At 59.5% G+C, this 13,592-nt stretch overlaps 2 protein-coding genes across 2 annotated transcripts; both read right to left on the bottom strand.

The window, feature by feature from the left end:
• Nucleotides 1-165: 165 nt before the first annotated feature.
• On the bottom strand, nt 166-2,939 carry SDCBP2 (syndecan binding protein 2). The gene is made up of 6 exons (XM_029960325.1): nt 2,770-2,939; nt 2,436-2,597; nt 2,037-2,212; nt 1,789-1,960; nt 1,574-1,665; nt 166-1,482 (listed from the first exon to the last, which is right to left on the bottom strand). Exons 1-6 carry the CDS (start codon nt 2,926-2,928, stop codon nt 1,428-1,430), a joined length of 816 nt encoding a protein of 271 aa, XP_029816185.1. The 5' UTR covers nt 2,929-2,939; the 3' UTR covers nt 166-1,427.
• Nucleotides 2,940-6,160: 3,221 nt separating this feature from the next.
• Nucleotides 6,161-9,235, bottom strand: FKBP1A (FKBP prolyl isomerase 1A). Its single transcript, XM_008919979.3, has 3 exons — nt 9,098-9,235; nt 8,185-8,337; nt 6,161-7,175 (listed from the first exon to the last, which is right to left on the bottom strand). Exons 1-2 carry the CDS (start codon nt 9,206-9,208, stop codon nt 8,209-8,211), a joined length of 240 nt encoding a protein of 79 aa, XP_008918227.1. The 5' UTR covers nt 9,209-9,235; the 3' UTR covers nt 6,161-7,175; nt 8,185-8,208.
• Nucleotides 9,236-13,592: the final 4,357 nt, after the last annotated feature.

Below are 13,592 nucleotides of genomic sequence, written 5' to 3'. Positions count from 1 at the left end.
GGGTCAGCCCTGCCACGGGTGGGTGATGGCAAGCAGCTTCTGGCAGCGGGGAGTGCTGGGGGTGCAGTGGTCCCTTGTTCCAGGTGCAGAGTCTGTCTGTGGGCAGCGGGATGGGGGGATCCTGCCCGGAAACAGGAACCAGCTCCGGGGCGGTTCGATCCAGCTGCCCCTTCCCTGGGAGATGCCTCCCCACACCAGGATGGAACTGTGCTGCTGCTCACACATGGAGTGCCCCGAGGAAGCCGTGGGCTCTCCCTCCCTTTGCTTTGCACTATATTCACTTTTTTTTGGGTACAGACTGAAGCCCGGGTGTTGGGACTCTGGCCACCAGACAGCGGGTCGGGGGCCTCTCGCAGTTTCGGCAGCAGTGATGCCGGTTATCCCACCATGTGCTGGAGCTCGGATGCCTTTGCCGGGGTGCGGGCAGTGCCGTGCAGGCAGAGCCAAGCCCTTTGCCCCCCTGGCCCACCCAAATCCCCGCTTTGCTGGTGGCCTCCAGAAAAATGCCTTTTTTTTTTGTTGTCGAGACGCAAAGACAGCGAGGATTGCTCAGCGGGGCTGTTGGGGCGCGGGACTTCAGGCTCCCCCTGGGCGCGCCGCGCTCCCACCCCACGAATGTCTGTGGTTTCTTCGTGACTTGAACTAACAGTGTTTCCCCCCACCCCAACCCAAGCCCACTCCCCCACCCATGGGGTGCACTGGCCGGGTGCCCTGGGAGCTGGTGAATGCTCCACATACAGAACCGGCACCCCAGCGTCCCTGCGCAGGGGCACGAGCCTACATCCGCGTGCCCCACGCTTCCCTGCATCCCCCATCCGCCGGCTCTGCCTGTGCTGGGGGGCAGTGGGGGGCAGCAGCTCTTCCACCAGCCCAGCACCAGGTGCCGGGGAAAAGATCTGGGGAGCAGCAGTGTCCAGGCAGCCGGGGCAGATGTAAGCGGAGCTGGGATATTCGCCTCTCGTGCAATGTATTTGTGGATCTGTGTACACGTCTGTTAGACTATCCAAAGCTTTGCCAAGAAATAAATGTAACGATTATATTTGAAAGACAAATCTATATAATATATTTTTTAAATACAGAACTGAAAAAGCTGTAAACCCCCCTTTTCTTGTTTCCCCTGTCCTGTACTCACTCTCTGTGGTGGATGTAATAAACGTCGCTGGGTCTGTGTCTGCTTTGGCTGGAGCCAGCCCTTGGCGTCCACCCTGAGGGGGGCTGGCCTGAGCAGGGACAGGGGGACATGGGGACCCTGGGACAGGACACCTGCCCCACCCCTTCTGAGGAGAGGAAGAACCACCCAGCAGCCACCAGCCTCTGGAGCGATGAGGAGATTCACACTAAAAAAGCTTCTTTTCAGATGTTGTAGGGTCCCCTCAGCAGCTCCTCCCAGCTTCCAGTGTCAGCTCCCCAGGAAGGCAGTGATGGCATCACAGGTCAGGGATGGAGTGGTCCATGGATGACTTCACCAGCCCTGATGAGAGCCTGGGCAGAGGGACAGAGGGAGAGGAGATCAGTGAGGGGAACCCAGGGGGCCTTGTGGGGTGTGGGGGTCCCTGCAGCCCCACATTCTCACCGTTTGACCATGTGCTCGTAGATCACAGTGGGGATGATGGTCAGCGTCACCGCATTCCCAGCCCCTGCCAGCACCTCCGTGAGCTGTTTATCCTGTGGGGGAGAGCAGGGAGGGGTTGTGGGGTGCCCAGCTTTGCTCAGAACCCCTGCAGCTTCTCTGGCCACATCCTGAACTCCCTGGGCACATCCTGTGCCACCAGCAGGGCACAGCCCTACCTTCATGCCGATGACGTTCTGGCCGTTCACCTCACAGATGCAGTGGTGGGTGAGGAGCCCATTGCGGGCAGCTGAGCTGTCCTTGGCCAGCGACACGATCTTCCCCTTCTTCACCACGATGCCGATGTGGCCGGTGCTGTCCTTGTGCACGGTGACAGTGCGCTGGAAAGGCCTGTGGGAGAGCACGGTCAGTGCTGCCACTGGCACTGCCACCACCGGCACTGCCACCAGCACTGCCACCCGCTCACCTGTCCCGCACCACCATGACGATTTTTTCGGGGTTCGCCTTCTTCAGTGCCCGCTGTGCCTTGTCGCTGCTCCAGCCCGCGCAGTTCTTGCCGTCGATCTGCAGCACCTGGTCCCCGAAGCGCAGCCCCACCAGCGCCGCTGGCGAGTTGGCCTTCACCAGCTGCACGAAGATGCCCTGGGGACACAGAGGAGCGGTGGCACGGTTCCATGGAATGCCGTGCCATGCCCTCTGCACCCTGCTGTGCTGTGGCACGCTGTGGCATTTAATGCCACACATTGCCATACCGTGAGACACCGTGCCGTGATACACTGTCACGATTATGCCACGAGTGCACCACGTCACGTCGTGCCACACTGTCCTGTGCCGTGCCCAGCCCCGTGCCAGCCCAGCCCCTCACCTGGTCGACGTTCTTCAGCTGCAGCCCCGTCTTGCCCCGCTCGTCCTTGCACAGGTGGATCTCCCGCACGCCCGGCTTGATCTCTGCCCGCCGCAGCCCCGCGCTGTTCCCGGTCAGGGGGGCGACCAGCTGGCCCGGGGTGGGGCCCACGGGGGTCAGGGCCTGTGGTGGAGCCAGGGGTCAGTGGGAATGGGGGGGGACACAGGGCCCTGTGCACCTCAGCCCTTGGGGGTGCTGCATGCCTTCCCTGGGTAGGATGTGGACCCAAAAGGACCCCCACCATGGCACGGAGACCCCATGCGGGACAGGGAGAGCAGCTGGCTCAGACACCTACAGTGTTGTCCTCTGGGTGCAGGTTCTTCTGGATCTCCTCGCTGGAGAGCGCGAGCCCCATGTAGTTCTCCAGCTCGGACAGGTTGGGGTACAGCACAGGTGGCTCTGCGGGACACACCGAGGGTGATCTCAGCTCCTGGGGTCCCCTACTCACAGACATTGCCACCCTCCAGCCTGTGAGCCCCCTGGGACCATGGGCCAGCAGAAAGAAACCCCCAAAATTCCATCCCCCACCCACGTACTGAGTTTTGGGCGATCTCAGCTGAGTCCCCCACATGGCAAGCATCACCCCCCCAGGCAGCCCCTGGACAGGGTGAGCTGGTTGTGCCCCACATTACCGGTGCCTGAGGTGAGCTTTGGCTTCTCCGTGACCACTGTGGTGGGGGGGGTCCTCACCCCAGCAGCTGCCTGTGCCTGCCAAGAGATGGGGTCTGCTCAGTGCTGTGCCCCCCACCCTGTGCACCCTCCATTGGGGTCTGCTCACCCCCCGGAATGCTGCTGGCACTGACCTGCAGGACCTGATGGCCCTTCATGTCCTCCAGGGAGGGGTAGAGCGTTGCCATCGCTGCTGCTGCCTGGGGACAGGGATGGGGCAGTTCAGGGACTGGGGTACCTCTCTCCAAGCATCCCCCTCCCGGCCCAGGTGTCCCAGACAGGGTGTCGCCCAGAGCCTCTGGCATGACTCAAGGCTGTGTCACCAGGGCCACTACTTCCTGGTGGCTGGGACATGGGTGGTTGCCAGGCACAGGCACCTGGGCTTTGCTTTCCTGGTGGCAGGTCCCACTCCCCATGTCCACCTGTCCAGTGGGGCCATCCCAGCATCACTCAGACAGAGGAGTGGGATATCCCATGGGAACAAACCCTGTGCCTCCCATCAGCCCCTCTGCTCCCCATGTCCACCTGCCCTGGGACCAGCCTGGCATCATCCAGACAAGGGAGAGGGATATCCCATGCAAACAGCCTCTCTGCCCCCCATTAGCCCCCTCTGTTCCCAGTGCACCTCATACTGTGCCCAGGGCAAGGTTGCACTCCCCCAGCTCTGCCCCACAGCATTGCCTTCCCCAAAAAGTATCATCCAAAACTGGTGGGTAGGGGCCAAATCCAGACCCAGCTCTAAGCCCTGCGGGAACCAGGCAGGATCCCACCCGCAGCTCAGGGATGGCAGCAGCATCCAACGGACAAGACTGTCCAAGCCCAACCCTGGCACCCCTGCACTCACCTGCCAACAGCTCCCAGATCCTTGTGACACCCTTTGCTTGGCCGCTGGATTTTATAGCCATGCCCAGCCCAGGGAGGGGTCAGGCAGCCTCAGCTGATCGCAGCCCAGACAGATAGGGCATAGGTGAGGAAGAGGAAGTGGAAGGTGAAGGCAACACTGTGCAGGGCCCTGGGGACAGGGATGGCTTTCTATGGATTTGGGCATCCTGGAGGAGCAGGGATGAGCCTGTAGCACTCCCCCCCCACACTGCATCACCCCTCCTGTCAGCCCCAGCACGTGGCTTGGCCCCCCCAAGGGGGTGCCCCCCACCACACCCCATCCTGGGCTCCACGGCCCTGCCGGGGGATGAAGGGGATGCCCCACCGTGAGCCCCTGCGTGGGCGGTGGCTCCTGCTGACACCTCACTGCCCGGGCACGTGGGGCTGACACAGCCGTGACTGGGATGCCGTGTCCTGCACCATTCCAGCTGTCACCTGGGACACGTGCCAGGCATGACAGCCCCGTGGGAGTCCCACACCACAGGTGGAAAAACTGAACCAGTGCGGAGTTCAGCGCGAGGTGGATGTGGCATCCCACTGCCATGGGATATCGCTGTGTCACTCTGGGATCCAGCCCTCCAGCACTCACCTGTGACATCCTGCTGCTCACACCAGGGACCACACAGGACACCATGTCCTCAGGGGCTGGGCAGTGTGGTGCTGAGGGTGCTCAGCCGGGCCCACAGTCGGTGGCACCAGCCCAGAGCTCTCTGGCTTGGGGCCAGTCCTGCTGTGCAGCCATGGCCAGGCAAGTCCCAGCTCCCTGTGCCTCCACTCCTGCGTGCCAGACCAGGAGGAAGCATTTTATTTACTGGTGTTATTTTTAGTTGGATGGTCCCTGGCTGTCGTGGCCAGCCCGGGACAAGAACAGCCCCAGTGGCAGGGAGAGTCCTATACAGACAGATGGTTCCTAGGAGTCTGTCCCTTCCCCAAAACCCTCATCCCCCCTAAAACCAGATCTGGAAGAACCTATACCCCACCTGCACTTATAGGTGCTGCAGGAACCATGCAGGGGCTGCGGGCCTGAGGTCAGCAAGCTCCCCCAAGCCTCTCCCCAGCCCTGGTTTATCTCCAGCCAGAAGCCATGGCACTGCCTGGCACTGGTTAATAATTAAAGCAAAAAGCTTTGCAGGAAGAGAAACCCAAGCTGGCCTTGAGCTTCCGCCCAGAAACAGCCACAGCCAAGGGCAGAGTGGGCTGCTGGTGCCCCAGCAGCTCCCATTCTGCTTCGCTGAGCAGCAATTAAGGGCAGTGCTAATTCCTGCACAGCCTGGCCCCAATCCTGCACAGCCCTCTATTCCTGGATGCATCCCAGTGGCTGAGCTGCTCCTGCCCCAGGGCCACAGTTCCCTCCAGGCCCTGTTGTTACACACAAACTTTGCTCTGGAGCTGGGACTGGCTGTGTTATCGATCGTGGCTGTGTTATCAGTCGTGGCACTGGATCAAAGGCCGTCAGCTGAGGAGCTGGGCGCTGGCCTGTGCTGGTGCCCGAGCAGCTCCTACACACACAACATCCACAGCTGGAGCAGCCAAGCCCAAAGCGGGGGATGTGCCGTGTCCCACGTGCCATGTCCGGCTTCCAAAAACGGCCAAGATAAATCCAGGGAGATGTATGGACAGACTTCCCCAGAGGTACAGGGACCCTGGGAACATGCATCAGTCTGCCCTTCATGCTCCCAGTCTGGGGTGAATCACAGCTGCAAGGGCACGAGGCTGTGAGGGCAACACTTAATAGGTTATGGTGAGGCAATTAATTATGCAAATTCCAGAAGGCTGCCATCAGCTCCCCACAGAGCCCAGGAGCCCCAGACATCCCACTGCACTCCCAGAGCTGAGCACCTGAGCCTCACACCAAGGCACACCAGCACAGCACCACAACCCTGGCGGAGCACCCACAGCACCCCATGAACCTGGCACAGCACCCTGGGAGCGCAGAGCAGCACCCACAGCACCCTGTGAGGCAGGAACAGCACCCACAGCACCCCACACAGCACCCACAGCACCCCGTGAGCCGGGTACAGCACCCACAGCACCCGTGAGCCGGGTACAGCACCCACAGCACCCCACAAGCCCAGCCCAGCCCCTGCTGCGCTGAGCGACAGACGGGCAAGGGAAAAACCTCCAGGACACAGAGCTGAGAAAAGCCAGCATAAAGCGTTTTTATTGCAATAATAAACTGGATACCTTTGTGCGGCGGAGAAGGAAGTGACCGGCAGGAATTTCTGTTACCAACGGACTGGGCAGAGCAGAGGAGGGGGCACGGGGGGCAGCAATGTGTCCTGTGAGACCAGGCAAGCGGCGATGACCAGCATCAGGTGGCAGGAGAGAACGGGCAGGTGTGCTCAGAGCGGGGACAGCAGGGGCTGATGGTTCCTTTCCCGGGGGAGGGAGGGAGGACAGGGGTGTTTTTGTTGAGTTGAGCCTCCATCACCTCCCCTGCTAACAGCACCTTCCCTTTGTCCACTGTTTTCCTTTCTCTTTACAGAATGCTCCATGCTGTGGGATTTTCAGGGTGCGATGGAGCTCTGATGGAAACCCAACTCCCTAAATTCAAAAGTGGGTTGGGAGGAAGGCAGGCTCACCCCGTGGCAGGGTGAAGCAGGGGCAGAGCAGCCCCCCTTCCCTGATGCTGCTCCCTGCATGGAGAACAGGGAAAGGCCAGGCTGCTCCCTCGCTGTCCCATTCCAGGCAGAATTCCTATGAACAATCCTAGTGCTACCTTGCTCTCTGCATCCCTTTAGCCTCAACAGGCTCACTCTGCTATGGCTTTTGCAGCAGCAGCAATTTCTGGTTTGGAAACACCATAAATCTGCACCAAAACAAGTAACTAACAGGATTCCTTTTGTTCAAATTACTCCTATCTAAGGTCAACCCATCTGCGTGCTACTGGGAAAACGCAGCCTACACCTGGAACAAAAATAAGATTAAGAACTTGACCCAAAAAGAGTTGAGGTTTACGGCGTATAGTTTAAAAAGACATAAAAACACGATACGAGGAGGAAGAGTCAGACGCAAAGCTTAGTGACCAAAGGCATTCAATCAAGGTGTAAGGTTATACAATGAGTGTAGTGGACTATCAGGAAAAGCTCCGTACAAAGTCATGTGCACTCTTCTTGAAGCTGAGATTCTGGATTCCTCCATGTGCCAAACCTGCGGGGAGAGAGGAGAGGCAGCGTGACAGAGCCGCCCACCCGCCGAGGGAGCTCAGGGCATGGCAGCCTCAGCACAAACCACATCCGGCCTTTCAAGCAGAAGTCAGGCCCCAATTACAGGGGGAGCACAGCCCTATCCTGCCCCCACCATTGGGACCCTGCACCCCAGAGCACAGCCCCACAGAATCACAGAACGGTCTCAGCTGGAAGGGACGTTAAAGCTCATCTCATTCCAACCCTTTGCCATGGCAGGGACACCTTCCATTAGATCAGGTGGCTCCAAGCCCTCCCCAACCTGGTCTTGAACACTTGCAGGGATGAGGCAGCCACAGCTTCTCTGGGCAACCTGTGCCAGGGCCTCACCACCCTCACAAGGAAGAATTTCTTCTTAATATCCAATCTAACCCTGTCCTCTGTCAGTGAACCCATTCCCCCTTGTCCTGTCATTCCAGGCCCTCGTCCAAAGTCCCTCTCCAGCTTTCTTGAAGCCCCTTTAGTTACTGGAAGGAGCTCTAAGGTCTCCTCAGAGCCCTCTCTTCTCCAGGCTGAACAACCCCAGCTTTCCCATCCTGTTTCCATAGCAGAGGTGCTCCAGCTCTTGGGTCATAATCAAAGCCTGCTGTCCACACCATCAGCCTCAAGCACCATCAGCATGAGAGGCAGGAGGGGGAGCAGCAGCCAAGCCCCGCGGTGCAGCAACACAGCACATGGAACCTGAGGCACAGACAACCAGCACCACAACACATCCATGGCATGAACCCGCCCTGCCAGGCTGGAAGCTTCACTTTTATCACCGCAGTGATCTGATTCCCAGCTCACCAGACTCCCAAGAGCAACTTCTACCCACAGCCAGAAACCTGCCCCCTCCTTCTCATACTCCCCACTGCCACCCACTCCTCCTGCCTCTCAGCCCCATCCCACCTCCCCACACTGTCCCAAGACCAAAGACAGGGGCCTTAAGCTGTCCCCAGTCCACACACTCCCTGCCAGCAGCTGCCCCTCCTTACCCGAGGACAGGGTGCTGGGGTGGGTCATTCCAATTTCATGAGCTCCACGTCAAAAATTAGAGTGGCGTTTGGCGGGATGATCCCTGGGTGGCCAGTGGAGCCATAGGCGTAATCTGGGGAGATGGTCATCTTTGCCCGCTGACCAACGCTCATCTGGGGCAGGGACAGAAACACAGGGATGTCAGGAGATGGGCACAGCTGCCAGGTGAGTGACAGGGGAGAGACAGACCTGTCCCCACTGCTTTCCTTACATTGGGCAAGAGCTAGGCCCTGGGCTGAACAAACCAGAGGGGCAAGAGAGGAATGGGGAGAACATCAGAGGGGAAAGGTACGCAGCATGGGCTGGAAAATGAGCAGAGCTTGAGATGTCCTTCACACAGGTGACAGCAGGGAACGCCAGGCAATTCCCTCCAGCCACTGTCACCCTTGTGCTCATGTCCCCAGCATGGCATGGAGCGGGTGCAGTCACACAGGCGGGAGCCAAAGCTGTGCTGTGCCCACCAGCCCTCCCTGGTGTGGGCTCACAGCCTGGAGCTGTGCCGTGCCCACCAGCCCTCCCTCTTCGTGGGCTTCACAGCCCTGGAGGCTGGAGCGCTCCCGCCGCGCTTGTTCGGAGCTGACTCAGTGGAGAAATGTCACCGCTGAGTCACCGACGTGCCGTAGGTGTTGCTGGGGCCCGGCCCGGCTCCATCCCTGCCAGCTGGCAGGTGGCAATGCAGAAGGTGATATTCACGCCCACACCTCCCAGCGCCGAGGGGGCGGAGGGGTGGAAATCTCAGGGGAATAGAATAAAAAAAAAATAATAAAACAGGGAATGAGCTGCACACAGCGACTCCTGCCCACGCTGCAGCTCCCGGCGCACGGCTCGGCACAGCCCGGCACGCGGATCGCGACTCCGAGGAGCTCCAGGCACCTGAGCAACTCCTTCCTCCCAGCCGCGGATCACCTCCTGCTTGCCCATCACAAACTTGAACGGCTTGTTCCTGTCGCGGGAGGAATCAAACTTCTTCCCATCCTCCAGCATACCTGGGGAGAGAGAGAGAGAGAGAGATGATGGTGACACAGGGACAGAGCCACGCGCGCCAGCGTGAACCTGCTGTGACCTGTGACAGTCACCCCTGGGACAGCTCACATGGCTCTGAGTCAAAGATGTGTCTCAGCTGAGCCTCCTTTTCCCTGGGAAACACCTGCACAGGGGTCCTGGAGGGGAAAGCCCCTGGGGCATCACCCAGCCTGGGGCATGGCAGGATGGCTCTTGGCTGTCTCGGCCCAAAGAGAAGTGGTCCTCTGGGCTGGGACCAAGGACTGATAAGGGGAGCAGATGAAGGGGGGGAAGAAAACCTTGCCCACCTCACAGCACCACTGCCAGCCATTTGTCAGGCAGCAGGATCCGGCCCGGCACTTCCTATCACACCGGCACACACCTCTCACTCCTTGCCAGGCTTCCACCTTTAGTCATCCAAAACACTGATGATGCTCCAGTGCCCCATCTGGAGGCTTTGACCAGCCTCCAGCCCTCCCATGCCCAGCTGTGTCCTGCTGATCTGTGCCAAATCCCTCCCGGGCCCAGGAATGACAACGGGGAGAGGCAGCACCAAGTGCTGGATGCGTCTGCCTGGGGCAGCCCTCGTTCCCCAGCAAGGGCTGAGCCAGGCTGATATCCCCAGAGCTAAATATAACTCCCCAACATGAGCTAAGGAGGAATTTCCTCCCCTCCCTTGCTCCCTGCCTGACCTTCTTGGGGAATCTTGGAGCTGGCACTGCCTTATAGGAGCAGTAACTCCACTGGCCAGCTCCTATAAGGCAGCTCCAGCTCTGCATTAACACAGCCAGTGCCCTGCACAATAAACCCTGTATGATAAGAGCAATATTAAACTCTCTTCCAAATGCTTTTCACTTTTTCACTTCCTGAAACAGCCCAAAAAACCTGTTTTCCCTGGCTGGAAACTGCTCTGTAGCCTTGAAAAACCAAATTTTCCCAGGAAGGCCTAGAGCAGAATGACTTCCCTTTGCCAGGGCGCATGGGCAAGGGAAAATGTGTCTGTGAAAAAGATGGGATGGGGGATCTTGGCCCCTGCTTGCACTGTTACCTGAGCAAATGGCATGCAGGGACCAGCAGCCACAGAGATGGGAGATGCCAAATGGAAAGAAGAGAACGGGAAAAAATACATCACTTTTGCAGGGGCAAAAAGCACCGAGACCTCTGGGCTGCAGGAAGCTTTCTCTCAGGGAGTAGAATTAAGCTTTTAATTTCACAAACAGCAAAAATCCCCTCTCCAAGATGTCAAGCGTCAGCTCAGCCAGTCACGCTGTAGCGCTGGACTTTGGAACAGTAAGTCTGGAGTTCTCTCACTTCCTCCTTCCAGGATAAACCTCTTGCTGCTGAACCTGCTTCCAGCCCCGTCTGGCACTGCTCCCTGCTCCCGTCCGCTGGCCTTCCTCCTGCCCGGCGGGGCCGCTGGCAGCAGGGACACGGGCAGGTCGTGCCGGCTGGCACCGGCAGCGCTGCCTGGCTGAGCCCCGAGCTGACCCCTCCGGCACTACAAGCTGGGGTGGCTGAGGAAGGATGGAGGTGGCAGCTCTCTGCCATCCCCCTCACTGGACACCCACCGAGGAAAACCCCAGGGGCCATGCAGCACAATCCCCTGCTCGCCACAGCAAGCAGGGACCTCCGGGATTGCTCCTGGGGCATCCGCTGCCTGCAGAAGCACATCCCCTTTGGTGTCCCGAGCAGGGCGACATAGAGGCACCATCAGAGGCCCAGGAGATGCGGCCAACTTTGCACAGGACTGGATGGCACTGCTCAACCCTGCTGCCAAGCTCACCTGACCCAGTCCAGCCTCGGGAAGTGTTTTGGGGCTGGCAGCACCCTGCCTGCACAAGAGAGGGACTGACAGACTAAGCTGGTTGCAGTAGCCCAAGGGATTGATCACTCAGCTGCCCCCAGCCCAGGACAGAGGTCACACACAGCCCATCCCTGCTCCCCAGCATGGGGCTGCTGTGAGGCTGCCATGATCCCCCATTACGCCACCGGGGAAAACAAAGAGGCTCCAATGCTCTGGAGACAGCGTCCTCATCTCAGGCACTTCCTCTGCCCACAAGCCTCCCGGGAGATTTCTCCAGCCCTGGACAAGTATGAGCAACCATTTCCTCATCTCTGCCATCCCTGAGCAAGGAGATAACGAGATCTTAAAGCTATTATGGACGCAAAGCATCCTCTGGCAAAAGCAGCCACCCTGGTAGAGCCCCAGGAGCAGCAGACAGTCCCTGGCACAGCTCTGTGCTTGCCACCACCAGTCCTGTGAGGGGAGCAGAGCCCATGGAGGTGGGTTACAGAGATCCACCTACCCTGGTTACCAGCCTGAAGGGCTTTGAGCCTCAAGAGATCCCACCTGGGCTATACAGACCCTGGGAGGGTTCAGGGAACCACAGTGAGGAAGAGCATGGAGCCCTGCAGGGGCTGCAGCAGTCGTGGGATGGAGTAGGGGCTCTGGAGTGCAGCCCCAGCCCAGGACGAGCAGAGTGGCCGTGCCAGGTCTCTGCCACACTTGGCAGGCAGGAGCTGGGAGACGCCGGCTGCAACGTGCGACTTGGCTCCGGGCCCCCCTGGGCGGGCAGAGGCGGCGGAGAGCGGTGCTGGAGCAGGCAGAGTCAGCCCTGGGACAAACCTGCCGGGTCGGGTTTTGCTGGGGGTGCAGAGCCCCACCTGCACCTCCTCCATCCCCTCTAGGCTGCCAATCCTTGGCACAATCATCGCCCAGGGGCTCCCACATGGAGCCAGCTTCCTGAGGAGAGGCAGGGAGAGACCAGAGCAGTGGTCCAGGCCCCCCTGCTCCAGCTGGGACAGGATGGAAAACCCTTCCCAGAAGCCCTGGGATACCCAGCATGCTCCAACCCCCCTCTGCTCAGGACCAGGATGCAGAGCTGAGGTTCAATCCTGCCTCCACCAGTGCTCCCCATCACCCAGCCCACCCATTTCCACCCGCAGCTGGATGCAGAGGGGGTTTTGTCCACTGTTCTCTTGGCCTGGCAGGAGAGATGACCCCAGTGCAGGCAGGGAAGGGGGTGCAGGAGCTGCCACAAGTGTCACAACCTGCAAACTGACAGTCGGACGCCTTGGTAGGAAATGTCTCACAACCACAGGGTGTTCGCTGAGCAGCAGGAGAGCATCAAGGGCAGCAGCACCCAGAGCAGTGGGAGAGCACCACCACCCCACAGGTGCTGGAGAGGATGGTTCCCTCGGTGCTACTTTGCTGGAGAAAGATAGTTTTCTCTAGTATCCCTCCCTGCTCCAAACCCCTCTCCTTCCAAGACTGCAGATGCTGAGTGCGCTCTGCCACTCAGGCAAAGCCCTTTGGCCAAGCCATGTCAGACTTGCTCCTGTCCTGGCACTGCCCAGCATCACCACGGCTCCCCATTTCCCATCCAGAAGCACGGTGGCATGCCCACATTCTCCCCATACTCTCCACAGCCCCTGTGTGCTCAGACAGCAGGTCCCTCTGGCACCAGCACTGCCAGACCTCCCACTCTGCCCACTGCTCTGACCCAGGGGGCTCAGCTCTGTTGGCCCCCAAACCCACACTCCTTCCCCACCGACTCAGTCCCACACCACCCTCCCATCCCATGCCAGTTGCTGCAAGCAATCCTGAATGTATCAGTGAACTTTATCCTTGATTTAGCTCCTTTAAGGGTCCTATGTAGCAGATTTCATATCGAAGGCTATTTAAGATGCCCCACGGTGTGAGCTCTCCACAAAAAGACCTGGGTCTTGGGATGGAGGAGGGGGAAAGGGTCCAATTCCCCCAGCTCCCCTCATACACCTCCACCTCTGCAATCCCAGCATAAGCAACTGGCATCTCTCAAGCAGGAGGCCCAGAGGATTCTTAGCTCTCCACCTCCTTCCCCAGCACTGCCCTCCCACACCAGGGCTGTCTATCTGTCCATCCCTCATGCCTGGGATACTCTCGGTGGGGCCAGGCCCATGGAGCAGTAGCTGGGGCACAGGCAGAAGCAGCACCAGCCTCTGGCTGACTGAGCCAGCTCCTCACAGTCCCTCACCCTTGGATCACTGTTTTTTTCCCAAAAACGGTTTTTACCCAAATCACTGTGCATCCGTAACCCAGTGCAGGGAGAGCTGCCTCCTGCACACCACAGGCTGGATCTCCCCAGCACTGGAGCAAAGGGCAGCTGGGGACGGAGCCAACACAGGGCTCTGGAAGGAGCCTCGGAGCTCGGCACCTCCAGCACTGAGCTCTGCCGCCATCCCTGATGCTGCCCTGAAACGGAGCCGGGAATCAAAGGTTTGTAAGGATTCCCGAGAGCCAAGCCCCGCTCCAGCCTCTGGCAGGGCTGGCTGCGGGAGCCATGCTGCCGACGCAGGGAAACGGCATCAGGGCCTGGAGGTGTTT

The sequence above is a fragment of the Manacus vitellinus genome, unplaced genomic scaffold (genome assembly GCF_001715985.3).
Source record: "Manacus vitellinus isolate BGI_N305 unplaced genomic scaffold, ASM171598v3 scaffold_26_pilon, whole genome shotgun sequence".
Lineage (NCBI taxonomy): Eukaryota > Metazoa > Chordata > Aves > Passeriformes > Pipridae > Manacus > Manacus vitellinus.
This window is presented reverse-complemented; position numbering and strand designations above follow the sequence as displayed.

Excerpts from the sequence above, each read along its gene's own strand:
- SDCBP2 (XM_029960325.1), bottom strand. The coding sequence starts at position 2,928 with ATGTCTGTGAGTAGGGGACCCCAGGAGCTGAGATCACCCTCGGTGTGT. Across the intron at positions 1,961-2,036 it reads GTCATGGTGGTGCGGGACAG|GCCTTTCCAGCGCACTGTCA; the intron begins GTGAGCGGGTGG and ends GCTCTCCCACAG. Across the intron at positions 1,483-1,573 it reads TACGAGCACATGGTCAAACG|GCTCTCATCAGGGCTGGTGA; the intron begins GTGAGAATGTGG and ends CCCTCTGCCCAG.
- FKBP1A (XM_008919979.3), bottom strand. The coding sequence starts at position 9,208 with ATGCTGGAGGATGGGAAGAAGTTTGATTCCTCCCGCGACAGGAACAAG. Across the intron at positions 8,338-9,097 it reads GGGAGGAAGGAGTTGCTCAG|ATGAGCGTTGGTCAGCGGGC; the intron begins GTGCCTGGAGCT and ends TCCCTGCCCCAG.